This window comes from Acanthisitta chloris, unplaced genomic scaffold, assembly GCF_000695815.1.
Source record: "Acanthisitta chloris isolate BGI_N310 unplaced genomic scaffold, ASM69581v1 scaffold27612, whole genome shotgun sequence".
Classification (NCBI taxonomy): Eukaryota; Metazoa; Chordata; class Aves; order Passeriformes; family Acanthisittidae; genus Acanthisitta; species Acanthisitta chloris.
The window spans coordinates 5,796-21,041 of record NW_008662588.1 but is presented as its reverse complement, the minus strand read 5'-3'; the positions used below and the strand labels follow the sequence as shown (position 1 = coordinate 21,041).

At 43.7% G+C, this 15,246-nt stretch overlaps 1 protein-coding gene across 2 annotated transcripts in view; it reads right to left on the bottom strand.

Annotated features, from left to right (window-relative positions):
- Window positions 1–15,246, bottom strand: part of GLRA1 (glycine receptor, alpha 1) — a 37,540-nt gene that overhangs the window by 16,719 nt on the left and 5,575 nt on the right. The window contains exons 1-3 of one of the 2 annotated variants that reach the window (XM_009070661.1): window positions 7,767–7,837; window positions 5,408–5,538; window positions 1,413–1,480 (exon numbers count right to left, since the gene is read on the bottom strand). In XM_009070661.1, coding sequence (XP_009068909.1) covers window positions 1,413–1,480; window positions 5,408–5,538; window positions 7,767–7,837 — 270 coding nt within the window. Of the gene's footprint in view, window positions 1–1,412; window positions 1,481–5,407; window positions 5,539–7,766; window positions 7,838–15,246 lie in introns of those variants that run through there. The other variant, XM_009070664.1, reaches the window with a different exon arrangement.

Below are 15,246 nucleotides of genomic sequence, written 5' to 3'. Positions count from 1 at the left end.
CTAGTCTATGCTAATTTGATGGAGCATCCTGCTTACAGGGATCATGTGGCATCTTTGTATGACTGCTCCAGTGCATCTTGCAGTGTAGGACAGATGCACTGGAAAACGTGTCAATGGAATGTGCTCTGTACATCACACCAGGGTCCTTCATGGGTCTGCCCTGCTCCCTTGCACTCTGGATCCTTCCTGCTAGGTTGGGAAGGAACAGGGTTTATTGCCTGTAACACCAAAGGAGGCACCCAGTAAAATTCTAAGTTAAGAACAGATATATATTTTGGTTCTAGTTCTTCCTCTTTTGCATTATATAAAAATAAATTCATGACACACTTCTCTCCTATGAACTCTGACAAATTCTGCAACCCAACTAGGAAATCTCTTTCCTTGTGCTTGGACAGCATAACAGCTTTTTTTTTTTTCCCTCCCAGAACTGCCCCCAACTCAAACATTTCCAGCAGAAGGGTACAGTGTCAGAAGAGAATTCTAACCACAGTTTATGGCTGTGGATCTCCTCTGACAGTGGTGTGCATGCCAACTAATTTGTTCAAGTCAAGGGGTGTGATGTATATGTAAAGCCTATAACCTCCTGCCTGGATGCACAAAATGCCTGAAGCTGGAGCCTTGTGTTCTTCATTCAGCATTTTTCTAGAAAAAGAATTACCAAAGGGTAATTAAACACCATATTTCTGGATTATCTTTAATTAGCACAGCGGTACAGCACAGTAGCTTCAGAGTTTTCCTTTGCTGTTCACTGATTATGTCACAACCAATCTTTAATAGTTTTCAGATGGAGCAATTATCTCCTGTTCTAGTGATCCTCTGCTCCTAGTGCCTTGCCAATTAGATACAGCCTTTAGCCATGCTCACTAATTTTGTCTGAAGTGAGCCTTAACTCACAAATATTGGGTTTGATTTTTTTATTTAAAATCATTTTCTACCAGTAATATGTCTCCAAGAAAATAATCATATTCCTCTTTAATCTAATAATTGTCTTAATCTCTGGGAATCTGAAATCTGGTGCAAGATTAATTTGAGTTTGGCTGATTTCTCTTCCTTTTGAATCCAGATTCATTCTGGATTTATGCCCACTTAAACACAAACTATCTGCAACTGTCTCTGAGGTTGGAGGTTTAGGCAAGTCTTCAGTAAAAGACTATTTGTTTCCCTTTCTGACCCTTGTCATTTGCCTGTGCAGTGTTTTTTTAAGATGCACATAGAAATCGTTTGATCTTCAGCTACACACAGTGTGAGTCGTGTGTATTGACCATTAATTTACCCAAACCTTAGGTAAGCTTGGGAGCACTGAGACAATATTTTTCCCTGGTCATGCTGAAGAGGAGGGTGATGCTGCATTTTCTGGGAGTGCAGTGAGGCTGAGCCAGTAGCTGAGCAGCTGTGCTATGATTTTTACTTACCATAGTTGTTTCTGCAATCGAACCAAAGCTGTTGATGAAAATGTTGCAGCTGACATTCACTGGTGGGCCTGCATGACAAATACAGATTGGAACAGCAGTTCACTGTGTGCTCAGAAGATAAAGTATTTCCACTCTGTAGACTTAAAACCCATTGCAGGAATGGGATGAGTAGGGGAGGAAGGTCTGGATGACATGTCTTGGTCTAGTTTTGGTTCTGATGCCAGTTTGACACCAGGCAGTGTTCTTGCTTAGCCTTCATTCCCCTCTTTTAGAGACTGTTTATATATCTCTTCTGTGAACAGTTTAGATGATAAAGCGTAGATCAGAACCAGGCAGAACAACATTTTAGATACCTTGACCTGTTAATATGGGTGACAATCTCACCTTGAACAAAGTATCCCAGAAAAGAGCTGAGAGGCTATTGACTTTTATTTAGAGCTAAACTTTTGAAATACTCATAGGAAGCACCTAAGTGTTTCTGAACGAGGGTGATATGCTCCCTACAAAGCCAGTGCAGCTCTGCTGTAGGGATCAGGCTAAAGGAGCAAGTAACTCATGTGATGATGGTGGTGTCTGCTATGATGATAGTGGTCTGCAGAGACTTCAGGGCTTTGCCAGCAGAAATTCTCTGGCTGTCCTGTTTAGTCAGAGGGTACTCTGAGACTCTGGGACATGCCTCTCTTGGGCTTTATTTGCTTTCAGACTGAAGCTTTGCTTAGACTGCTCACAGTTAAGTGGCCACCAGGGGAGAGGAGTGAGGATTAAGGGGTGAAAAGATTGTGGTTCGAGGGCATGGGGATCAGTCTGTTCATGTGGTACAGATGCCTAAAAGTATCAGTATGACTAGAAGTGTTTCACAATACTGCCTGGCAAATCTGAGGTGAAAATGTTGCATTTGCACCAAGGGAGATACCAAAAGCTGCAGTTCAGCACAAAGCAAAAAGCTGGAGAATATTTTGGAACCAGTCAAACAGGTACCTGTCAAACCAGTGGCTTGCTGACATATAATGAGAGGATTTTTGCAGAGCCTGAATAAGGGGAGGGGAGAAGCAAAAGGGGACTCTGCTCTGGGGGATCCCAAAGGACCCTCCTGCTGGTGTTGCCCAGCATGTGGAGGGGAGAGGCAGCCCAGGCAGAGAGCAGAGACACTGCCCCAGGGACCAAGGTCCCCATTTAACACTGGAGGAATTAATCTCGTATCATCCCTGTGTCAGATGCTTCTGGGAAGATAAGATCTATGGAAGTGGAGTGTGGATTTTTAGATTATTCCCCCATCCTTTATGGTGACGAGGATGGTGTCTGCATTTCAAACACTGCCTGGTGGCTCAGCCTGCTGGGGGAGTGATGCTCCTGTTAAGGTCACATCTGCAGTCTGGCAGTCACTGCAAGATGAAATATGGGGGGGAGGAATGGCTGTAACGAGAAGCTTGTGCTTCTAATCAGGGCAAACTTCCTCCTGTGTGGAAATTAATGGATTTTCCTGATTACGAAGTAACATTTGGAGCTTGGTTTTCTCCTTTTCATTTCCCTTTCCTCCTTTCCTCTTTTGGCCTCTGAAACTTCGTGCCTGTCCCCTGCAGGATTAGGATTGTAGCCATGTAACAGTAATGCTCTATGCCTGGGATTTTCTTGGTATGAGTCCCAGGCAATCCAAGCAGGCTGCTGTCTAACCAGCTCCTAGACAACCATTGCCAGCTCAGCAGCATCTCACACTGTTCAATCTGTGCAGCACTTTCTCCAGACTGTTAAACACTGGCATGGGCTTAACAGATACAAAATGGTGCTTTTCCCCCCCCAACCTTCACCAGCCCCTCTTATTCAAAAATTCATCCAGCAGCTGAAAGCACACAGTTTTTCAGAATTTAGCACTTGTTTTATCCCTTTTGTAGTGCTCCTGTTGAGTTCAGGAGCATTGGTTTTCTGTTCTGGATCCATCTCATGAACCATATAGAAGGTCTATGTGCATGTGATTCCCCTCCCAAATGGCACAGTATAAGGAAAATACTGAGCTCACCTCCTGGATGATGTACTTATGACTCTGACAGACATGGAATATTTTAGCCCTCCTGATCCTGATCCAGTGCTGATGCAAAGCTGGCTGTGGGGTGGGTTTGGCCCAGTGCATGTGAGGAAGATTCTCCTCAAGGCTGCCCAGCTCTTGTTGAGGCACTGAGCTTTTCCCACTCTGTCCAAGGGGAGCTGTGAGCTCCCTGCAGGATTTGAGATTTTTTAAAACTTGTTAGAAGCTCTAGAAATTTCCCTGATACCATTGAAACATGCCACCCCTGCAGTGGGATGCAGCTGTGAAGGAACACAGTTTTCCAGCAGCAGGTTTAAGGGTACACCCTGGGTGGCAGGTCTCTTGTCCCATTCCTGCCTGACTTGCTGACTTCATCCTCCAATTTAAGCCAAAGCCCAAATGCTTCTTCCTTGTTCTCAGAATGTGAATCCACAGTTAAGTCCAGACTTTACAGCATTTATGGAAAAACTGCACTCTTCTTTTTTGTTAATCTTCCCCTCCCCAAAAATCAATCTGATATGGATCCTTGGTATTATTTTCGTTTAGATCTAGGCAATTAAAATGCCCTTATGAGTTACTGCAGTTAATTTAAATGACATGCCTTGAGAGCTACAACCCCAAGCTCTGTAAAACACCTCCTATGCCTCCCATATAAATTGGAGCCTGATTTATGTGTGGGAGGCTAAGCCAGCAAAGCTGCCCTGTGGGGAAGGTGTAGTTCATTGAAATAAAACTGAAATTAAATTATCTCAAATAAAAATGCAATACAGCTGCCTTCAGCAGCAAGTTAATGTATACATTTCATTAAATATTAAAGTTTAATTTGTGTGTGTGCATAATTTAGTGGTAGGCAGGTTTGCAGGGTGGTGTTTTAACTCTTTGCGCTTTGGATAAGAACAGCAGTGGTCTCTCTTGCCTGGTTGATTACTGAGACATAAGGTTCCCACCTTTCTTTGGGTTTAAAAGGCCACTACACAGCTTATTGTTTGAAACTGGGTGGCAGGTGCTGTCACCATGATTAATGAGTCCTGGGAGTCCTATGTTTGCATTGCCAGTGACTCCAGGGAGAGGGAGAACTGGTAGAAGGAAACAAAAGAAGTGAATGAAATGATCATGGAAGCTGCTGGGCAGCAGCTGAGTGGGGGCAGGTCCCACTTTATATCTGGGTGTGATTCAAGGCCAGATAGCTCTGGGAAAATGAGCTCAGTTAAAAAGAAAAGAAAACAAAATCATAGAATAGTCTGGGTTGGAAGAAACCTTAAAGATCCTCTAGTTCCAACCCCACTGCCATGTACAGGGACACCTTTCACTAGATCAGGTTGAAAAACCCACCAAAAACTCCCAAACATCACTCTTGTTAGAAGAGGTGTTTTGAGAGGCAAAGAGAGATTTGGTTGCCTCTGCCAGAGCCTGATTCAGTGCTGCTTGGCTGAGTGAGCGAGTAATGGGGTGGACTGGAAAAATTGGGTGTGAAACAATGGAGCTGTGTTGGGCTTAAGAGCTCCTTTATTATGGGGGACAGTGATGGCTCTGAGCTGGCCTTGGCATCTTGCTGATTTTTCTTTGGAGCTGATGGGAGAGATTCCTCTTGGCTGCAGTGGGTGTAAGGGGGGAACATTGGCTGCTATTAGAATGTGCTGTGGGCAGTGACTTAAGGGGCAAGGGAAGTTGAAGTTATTCTTTTAATCTCTAAGTTCAACTCCCTGCTAGTCAGTTCTTGGTTTGGCAGAATCCCCAATCCTTTCACTGAAGTGTTTTCTATGTGTAAAGTTCTTACAAGATTGTTTTCCTTCTGAGTGGAAGACAGATATCTTTCCAGACATCTACAAGGGATTCATGTGCCAAATATTGTTATAATACATACTTCAGAAGAATATCAAGATTGTTCATATTCCATATACAGTTAAGGAGGTATTCATGAGGACTGCATGCAGTGTTCTGTCCCAAAATGAAACAAAGCTGGGTTTTTGCATACCTTTAAAATTTGGTCTGATCCTGGCATCGTATCCTGAAGTTCTCCCCATCAACTTATCCAAGAAATCAGAAGGAGACATGGGTTTGGGGGCAGATCGTGCTGCTGCTTCAGCTTCTTTGGAGGCTGCCAGGCTGTGTGAGTAGAAAGAAAGAGGAGGTTTTAGTGTGCATCCCATACTGGGGAGGGTTTGGGGTCCAGAAACACTGCAGTCAGCATCTTATTCTTGCTGAGGCAGGATGGGTACCCATGTGAATTCCAAATGAGACTGGTCTCGCCTAATTTGTTTGCCCAGCCCAAACATCTCCAAATACGGAATCCCAGCTGCCACCAAAGTAGAAGAGAGATGATGAGTAGTGAAAATCCTTTTGTAAGTTTAGGTATAGCTCCTTGGCATGCCACTAAATTACAAATGTGAACTCTGATGCTGAGCTCCACAGGTAAAATACACTCTGAGATTAGCCTCAGGCAGCAATTACTGCTTAATTACATGGCAAATAGCAAGGAACGTATTCGGTAGTCTGACAGACTAATTTTCCAAAAGGTAGGGAGGATCAGAGCAATCTGGAATCTAAGGCTTAGATGAGTGTCATGTGATGGTACAGTGTGTGCAGAGACTTTGGGACTGTAGGGGAGAGAGGAGTTTTTGCTTCTCATTTGCTGATTAGTCCAGCATTTGTTATTGGTACCTGCAATGCAGGGTCTGAGTTCAACACAGCAATGTTGTCTCTGGACTGGGAGGTGTCTGATCTTGAATTCATACTCATTCTGGATTGAGGATGAAAGGAAATGGAATTTTTTTGGGATCTGTGTGGCCTCTGGGGCAGAAAGATTTTCTACAGAGAGGTTGGTAATTTCATTCTATGGCTGGCAACGTGCCTTCTGACTTGACAGGAGGCTGCAAGATTTGCAGGGTGATGGTTTGGGCTTAGGAAGTCTGTTGTTGCCATCTACACAGGATTGAGTGACCCCTCGTACTAGGTGCTCATTCTCAACTTTGCAGAAAGGTTTGACCTCCAAGTCAGGAATAGACACTAGCCAGTTCCTTCCCTATGGTTATATGGCTTCTACTTGAACACTAGTATCTTCTCAGGCTGAAAGTGTGGTGTAAAATCTTCTAGATTAGCCAAAGAAAAATCAACACATGCAATGTGCTTAGCATTGTCTAGAGCTGTGTCTGCCTGTGGGCTCAGATGCCTGATGCTGATGAAAGCCTGCAGGCAGTATTGCCATGCAAATGTATAATGAGCCAAAGGAACCTCCTCAGGAGGAAGTGAAGCTTCACACTTTGCAAAACTCCTGAATTTTTTAAAGCACAAAGGCTGTGTGGAAACAGTGAGAAGCTTCTGTGGCAGAGCAGCTGGAAGGCCTAAGCACATTTACAACAGGCACAAGATATTTGGCTACATATGTCCTCACAAATGACACTGCAGGGTTCTCTTACAGCTTGAGGATTTCTCCTTGGGAAATTTTGCAGTTGTCAAAGCAGCTGGGTTTTTTTGAAGGCTTTTTGTGTTGTTTTTTTTCTTTTTTTTTGAGTAATGCTAAGTATTGACACGAGATCTTTCGGGAAGAATTTGGGATGGTAACTATATATGGCATTAGCATGATCCTGCTTTCAAAGACCTCTTTATCCAATGCAAGTTTGAGCTGAGACCCCAAAGACACAAATATTAGCTTGACAAGGCCTTGTCAAGAACATTTTGAACCATGGAGTGTGTTGGGACTTTAAAAATTATGGGGATTCAACAGTGCTGGGGTGCCATAATTTCAAAATGAGGAACCTGGTAACCTGCATTGCAATGACTTTCTTTCCTAGTGTCAGCATTGATGACTTGCCAAGCCTTGGTTTTCAACTCTGCAAACTCACAGCTGCAGTCTGGCTTCTTTTGCATGCTGATTACTGGATTTTTAAGTGTTAACTTCTACAATGAAGAGGGGAGATGAATTCTAGACCACCTCCAGTGAGAATCTAAAACTAGGATTTCATTCACCCCTTTCTACATTCATAATCCACTCCCACACTGGACCACATCTGAACAGGCTGATGCACACTAGTGCTCAGTGGTGACCTGTCAAGGTGTGGATCTTGCCCTTTCTTGTCTTGTCCCCAGTTCTGCTCTAGGAGACTATACAAAGCCCAAACCAGTGTGTTTCAGGAGTAAATGGGGTTGTGGAACCGGTGATGTGTTTTAATTTAATTTTTTTCAGAAGGAAAGCAACAGGGTGCAATTGATTTGCAAACACAGAAGAAAGCTGGGAGTGGGAGGACAATCAATACTGGGCTCAACTACTGCATTCCAATGGAGTGTCTGCATGGCAATGAGTCCAGAGAAAAGATTTCAATTAAGTAGCAAATGACTTGGTAACCAAAGACTCCTGCCACTTCTGCAAAAAGATGCCAGATACTGCAATACACTGATTTCTTCTCATTAACTGTAGATGGGAGGATGTATATGGGAATGGAAAACTGTGTGTGTATATGTGTGGGGGGAGAGGCAATACAAATCTAATAAACTTCTAATAAGCTTTAAGTGGCAAAAGATAATTAGAAACTGCAATTCCTCTGGCATTTGGTTTAAAAAATGGGGTGAAAAAGCACAGAAATTGGTGCTCAACTTCCCTGTAATTTCAGTGTGAAAGCCCATACTGAATATGTTCACTCTCAATGAGTGAGCCTGCTGGTATTTCTTGGGTGCCATTTTCTGATTCTTTCTGCATCAAAGTCGCAAGTAAATGAGTTTCATGAGCTCAGTTCCTGCATGGAAGTATATATTTAGATAACTGAGTTCCAGAAGCATGTGGGAGAGAACCACCCTCTCAAAGCCCCATTGATTTCTGCAGCTTCATGCCTATCCCTGTGAGAAGTTTCTGGGAACATCTTTGGGGATGTGCTGAAACTGCCAAACATGGCTTTGTGCCTCCTGATGTGTGTCTTTCAATCTCTGTTTGGCTGCTGTATGTTGTTACCCAGATGACCTAGGAATGATGAGTTCTGAGTTTCCTCTAGTCCCTCTTTGGTTACTAGATGTTTTCTTAAAAATACCTGCTAACAGCATCCCCCTAGATTTAGCAAGAAAAGGCAAGGAAGCAGGGGATGAGGGAGTAGAAAAGCCTTTCCAGCAGCAGGTAGATAAGTCTACTCTCTAGCTTAGAAGTAATAGTGGAAAACAGCACTGGGAGCTACAGAGAGGCTGGTCCACCTCACTGTGCTTTAGATGGATGGATTCTATCTAACACAAGCCCAAAATCATCACTCAGGAGACAACTGAGCTTTGCAATAGCAGCTTAGTTCAGACAGCACCCAAAAAAGCTCCCAGCTTCTGTTCTCTTCCAGGTCTGTCTAAACCTGTGCTGTGTATGCTGCCTTGGAAGTTTTCTGGGATTTTCTCCATCTCTTAGGCTTTACAGAACAGCCTTGAAAGTCCCAAGGGACCGCTCATCTCCTGACCCAGCAGACACAAGGAGAGGGAAATTGCCAAGTGATTTGAAAATTGCTACAATAGAAGAGAATTGGAATTTAGTCTGGGTTGTTGTGTTGCTCAGAGAGAAGATTTATTCTGTGAATAAACAAAAGGAGGCAAAGCATGCAACAAAACCACCGGGAATGTAGTTTGCATTGGTGTAAGTGTTGTCTGAGCTGAGTGGCTCGGTGCATTTTAATAGCAGTCAGACAGCAGCTTATCTTATTTATGCTGGTGTAATCCCTAGTGGCTCTGGCTGAGAAAGTGCCATCAGGCAATCATCACAGCAACTACAATGGGAAGGATCTCTTCAAAGGGTCCATGAACTAGCATAATCTTTTGTGATATTAATGGTGGTGTGTAAGCAGACAGCACCAAGCCCCCAGGAGGTCCAGCCCATGAGTGGGATGTGAGGGTGCAAACTCATGGAGAGGAGCAGCCTTGGCTGCTCAGGATTGCATTCCTCAAAACGGAGCAGTCAGGCTTTGCTGGACACCTAGTGCTGGTTTCTCCCAGACTATAGAGACACTGTTTGTTCTGTCTGCATCACGTTGTTTCAGCTAAACAGATGATATGTTCTTATAAACAATTATTCGGCTTAGAAAGTGGCTCTTCTGCAGTCTGGACATGTTTATTTGCTCGGTTCCTGGCTCCCCACTTGGCTGTTTCCTCCTTCTCCTCCCATTTGCATGGTCCTTGTGCAATATTTTCATGCTTTTTTTTTTTTTTTTTGGCTGTGTCCATGGTCGTCCGTCTAATTAAGTCCAACATCACAAACTGCTCTGTTCTGGTTGAATGCTGATACTGAAAAATACCTTTTATTTTCCTCCTCTTTGCAAAAAGGAGTGATGAAAGAATTTAATTAGCAGGGGGGCTCTATTCCCTTGTCAAATAATTTAATTGTTAATCATTAATTCTGAGTGTAAAAAAAATGTCTGGCAGCAGAAACAAACTGTTGCAACACAAGTGTTTGCAGAGGAAGTACGTCTCTGCATATTGTGGAAGCCTCAGGTCCCTGTGAAGGTAGTGATGTCACAGCAGAACAGCACTGTGTTTATTCCTCTGGTTGGGCTCTCTTCAGGCTGGGGAAATAGAAGACACCTGATTCCTTACCCTGATTCAGTGGTGCTCAGCAAAGGTTTCTGAAGTGGTTTGTTGGGGGTTTTTCAATTTCATTTTTGAAACCCAGCAAGCCAGAAAGCTTGGCAGGGTTGTGTCAGGAATAGTGTTCAGGTGAGATGCCTCACACATTTGTCCTTCAAATGTGATGTATTCTGTAAGTAGATATCCCAGAGGAGGAAAATATCCATCAGGTTGAGGTGACCAGAATAACTGTTTTCCCCATTACCTTCAAGGCCAGATGAGAGCAGTGAGGGAGCTTGGGGACACAGGAAAATTCATCAGCTGAGTTTTATTGACTCCAGCAGGCTCTGAGAGGTGCAGTTGCAAAGTGAACAGCAGATAGTTGGGCACAGAAGGGCATTGTGCTGTTCATGATTAACTAGTGTTGCCCATGGTAACTCTCCCTGCTCTTCCTGAACCACCTCCCTGATCCTCTGGGTTGGTGCCTCTTGGACACAGAGGCCCCTGAGCAGATATTGGAGCTTAGCAGCATCCAGTCTGGATTCACCCTCTGCTGATGCTGAGGTTGCCTGTCTCTATCTTGTCTTCAGCACCTGGAGAGGGGCAGGAGGGACAGACCAGCTTGTCCTGGTGATAAGAAAAAGGGGCATCCCTAAACTCTGCACCCAGGCTGTTATTTCTGACTACACACCAACATGTTATCTGGAAGGAAATGCTGCCAAACTCTGGCTGGGAAGGCTTGGCAGAGTCTGCAAGCAGACGTTTTCTTTTAATGATTAGATTTACTATCAAAATTAATAGCACAATCAATATTGGTATGCAATTCAATTAAAAAGGATGAAACTCGTTGCCTGCATGTTTTTCTCCATCACCTTGTCAGAATTCCTGGCCTACAGCAGTAGAGGTGGGCAGGATAAAGAAGAGTGGAGAAAGAAGCCATAATACTATATTTTTGGCTCATCGTGGTCCTGAGTATAAGGAGCTGTGAGTGTTACAGATGTGCTGGTTGCACAGTAGTTATCACAATCCATGTGGTCAGGCTCAGCCACTGGTAGTTACTGCCCATAGATGTGAGATGTGCTATGGGGCTGAATTTGCTAAGTTAGTTCCCAGAGGTGGGGAAGGAATTTGGACTTGGTTGTTTTCTTAGCTCAGCTGAGCGTTTATGCAGCAGAGGCATGAAGAAGGCCTGGATGTTGGGACAGGATAGGAAAATAGACTTGTACAGTGAGTTTGGTGAAACACAGAACTCAAGAACTTGTGAGGAAATTTCAGACTGAGAAAGAAATGGGCAATGAGCTATTATTTATCCCTATTCATTGGTGGGAGGAGTGGGATAGGAAAGAAAGAGTAGACTTGTTAAATGTTGCCATTTCTGTCCTGGATGGTTGTGCTCTATTGCTGTGAGCTCTTTAAACCTATTCTAGCTCTTGCACCACAAGTAACTGCATTGCAGTAGTCACAGGGGATGTAATCAGTTAAAGTTTTAACCCAAAGGATCCCAAAACACTTTCAAAGGTCCTGCACAACACATGTTGCCACCACTTCTCATGGCCATATAGGAGGAGAGGAGCTGGGAAGCACTTTTTGATGGGAACTCAGGGAATTAACCCTCTGTGATCATTCCCATCTAGGGAAAGCTGGAACAACTTTACTGGAGGGAGAAAAATCTCTTCTGACTGCAGCATTCTGGTGTCTCTGTGCTCCACTGCCACATTCCTGCAGCCCATGGCTCCCATGCCATATGGCAAAACACCCTGTCCAGAACTATAAACCATCCCAATTACACTGATTAACTCTATGGAAAGACACCAACACTTGGAACATTTGCTGACGCTGCCTGGACAAAGCAATAAGAAAATAATAAATGACTAGACAATCGGCTAAGGGGGGAGAAATTTGCACATCACATATAGCTGAGATGGGAAGAGCACAGGGAAACAAACTGGATGGGAACAGTGCTCCGTTGCATGTCATGTCTCTGCTTAAGAGCAGAGATTGATGGATTAAGAGCATGGAGTGTTGTTGCATGGTCACACTTGCTTATTGCATGTTAAGAAAGGAAAGTGTTATTTAAATTCATTTTTGAGCCATAGACATTCTCTCTAGCGACATTCTCAACTATTTCCTCTTCTAGAAGCATCTACAGCTCTTGGAGAACACACAGCAACTTTCTGGAGATGCATAATCCTAAGCCACTGAGACAGGTTTGAGAACATAACTCAAACACTGGAGAAGCACAAGTCAATGCTCAGGTTTTAATCACTTGTGAAATAAATCCAGCAAACTCCAGCACTGACTCTTACATGTGCATATACTGGGAGGTTTAACAAAACAAAGAGAGAGTTATAATTGCCTTATTTTAAAAAAAAAAAAAAGGGAAAAACATGCCTGCAAAGACAAAAGCATGTGTCTAGCTTCACACACACTGAATATTCCTTTTAAAGTCAGGGGGCCTAGTCAAATGTTGAAAGTTCTGTGTAAACAGCTCTCCTGAATGAAGGGGGAAATGTCTTTAGAAGATGAGGCTTCATAATTTAGGTAACAATATTCTCTTTACTGATGTGCTCTTGATTTAGCATTTGGATGGAGAGCTGAGGTGGGAACCTCAATTGACGTCAGAAGGTTTTAGATCACAGACCAGACAAGTGTCAGAGAATTACGAGAAGTCCTGGATGCTCTTCTATCTATAGCTCTGCAGTGGCACTATCAGTCGCATTTCCATCAGTTCAAATAGCTCACTAAGGCAGCATTTTAAAAATTAGTATAAGTTTAAGGATTTATGCTGCTCGTTAGGATTGGGTAAGGATATTCTAACTTCTTTTTTCTTTTTGATAAATCAGAAATGGTATGAATAGAGTTCTTTTAAAAAGCTATAACATGCAGCGCAGAGTGGTGGAAGGTTTTATCTTCTGAAATGAAACTTTTTGCTGCAGATCCTTTGAAAAGGCCTCCTGAGCTAACACGTGTAACCTACCTAGAAAACTGTGGGTCCCATAGTCAAATTGGGGCTCTCTCTGATGTGCAGATTTTGTGCTGTGAAAAACGAGTTGTGTGACAAGGGAGGTCATTCTGATATTTTCTGATGGAATTAGTTGTTGTAATTACAACACAAATACACTGTTAGAATTGAATGTTGTCTCTGTGCTATCTGATTCCTGATGTAATTTATCAGTTTATTCATGAACTATAATGAAATGTAACTTCAGGAATGAATGGCTAAATCCTGGGTCCCCTGCCCAGGAGGGTTCTTTTCCTCCACACCCCAGCTGCTCTCTGACTTTTGTTTCTTCAGCTCCCTGACAAAACAAGCTCCATCTTCTCCACCCTGGTGCAGGATAGCAAGATGTGTTTGATGAGGTTGGTACTCTGTCAGACACACTGCTGGGAGATGATTTCTAAGCCCATAGCTCTGTGTCAGCGTGTGATGGATGGGGCTAGAAGCTGGAGGATGCTTGCAATTCTTAGGCACGTGGGGTGGCAGGAGAGGTGACAGGCACATATTTTGGTTTGTAAATGAGATCTCGGGAGACCAGGTACAGGAAAAAAGTCTGTATTGTGTGTGGGTATGCCAGGAACTATTGCCCTGCTCAGCAGTGCTTCCAAAGGGTGAAAGCAAACAAAGAGACAGGACTCTAAAGATACCCCACAGAAAGCCACTGTTTTGTCCACAGCCTGTCTTCACAGTTCTTGCAAGATAAGAAAAGGGTCCCTCACCCAGGAACTCAGCTTCTCTTTTCCCTACTGTGGTTAATACATGTCGTGAGCAGATCCTGCTATAATGGGGGACTGAACGCATCTTGCATGAGGACTCTTGACACCAACAAGGACATTTGGAGCTAAGGATTTTAAAAGGGCACTGATAACAGCTGACCCTTGTATGCTTTAAGGTTTTATTAACTCCCTTATAAAGGAGGGGAGGACTTGTCTGGGCTTGGGGATTTGCACACAACATCTTTTTCCTGGCATCACCTGATATAAATAAATGAAAAAATAAAAAAGGAATTCATGAAAGTTGAGAACTCATGAATTTAGCTGGATTTTCTGCAGGATTCCTGGCTCAGCTGCATTTTGCTGCTGCGGTAGTGGTCTGATCCACCACCGATCCCACTTCTGTTGCTAGTTAATTGATTTGTGTGTTTGGCCCGGCCCTGCCGGGACTGGGGGACGGATTTGCATGCTGGGCGAGTGGTCGCAGGCGTCGCTGGCAGGGCAGACACTGCTGTCGGCAGCTCCGCTCTGGAGGCAGCCTGTGCTATGATTGATTGCACTGCAAGCCCTGCTGTTCCAGGCATGCGACATTCCCTGTTTTGGCAACCTCTTGGCAGTGTTTTCCCTCTTCACCAACCCTGCAACGAGGCACTGATAAAAACAGAGTTCCCTGGCTGTCTGCTAAGGCACTCGTGTGTTTTGTCTTTTTTTTTTTCTCTTTTTTTCCCTAGTGGGCTGTGAGCCTCAGTGGAAGGATGAAGAGGGAGAAATCAAAAGGAAAGCAGAGGTGCAAATGTGTGTTCTTTTGTTTTCCCCTCCCTCTCAAAATCCAAATTTCATGGGGTTTGGTAAATTAAGATTTCTCCTGCTTTTCTTGCTGGTACTTAGATCTAGTAGAGATGCATTTACAGGATGCCAACTGTGTCTATGTACCAGCCAGATGTGGTGCAGTCCCCAAACCAGCAGCTTACCATGGTGCATTATATGGATGGAATAATTGTCTGCATAATGGAGAGTGCTCAGTGAGTGTTAATGTTGGATGCATCTATCTCTATCACTTTTCTTTCTCTTTGGCCTTACTGAGGGGACAAAAGCTCTATTTCTGTTTGGTTTTTAATTTCAGTTTCTGTGCATTACTCTCTTAAGGACCAGAGAGATTTAAGAGCAGCTTGGGGTGCTCTATAGCACCAGGGGAATCAAACCGTGCAGACCTCCAGGACCAGATCAGCTGGAGAATATCAGCAGTTTCCCAAGAGCTGAAGACAACAACAACACTTTGCACCAGCCAATCATTTTGGCCAAGAAATATCAATGTAAACCACCTCCCTTCAAGGGAACTGGTTTCTGTTGTCTGGCTTTGTAAACACAACTGAAGATTTTTTGGATATTTTGAGGGAAGGGTGAGAGAAACAAGTGGGTTTTTTTGTCTCTTTAAGGGGAACACACCTGCTGAATTATCAGCATTTTATTATGCTGAGTGCAATGCAAAAGTTGCTCTTTTCTGGGCTGTGCAAGTGGATGTAGAAGTCAGCAGCCAGCCAGGCTGGTATGAGCTGTCTGGCCATGGCTGTAACAATCTTTCTA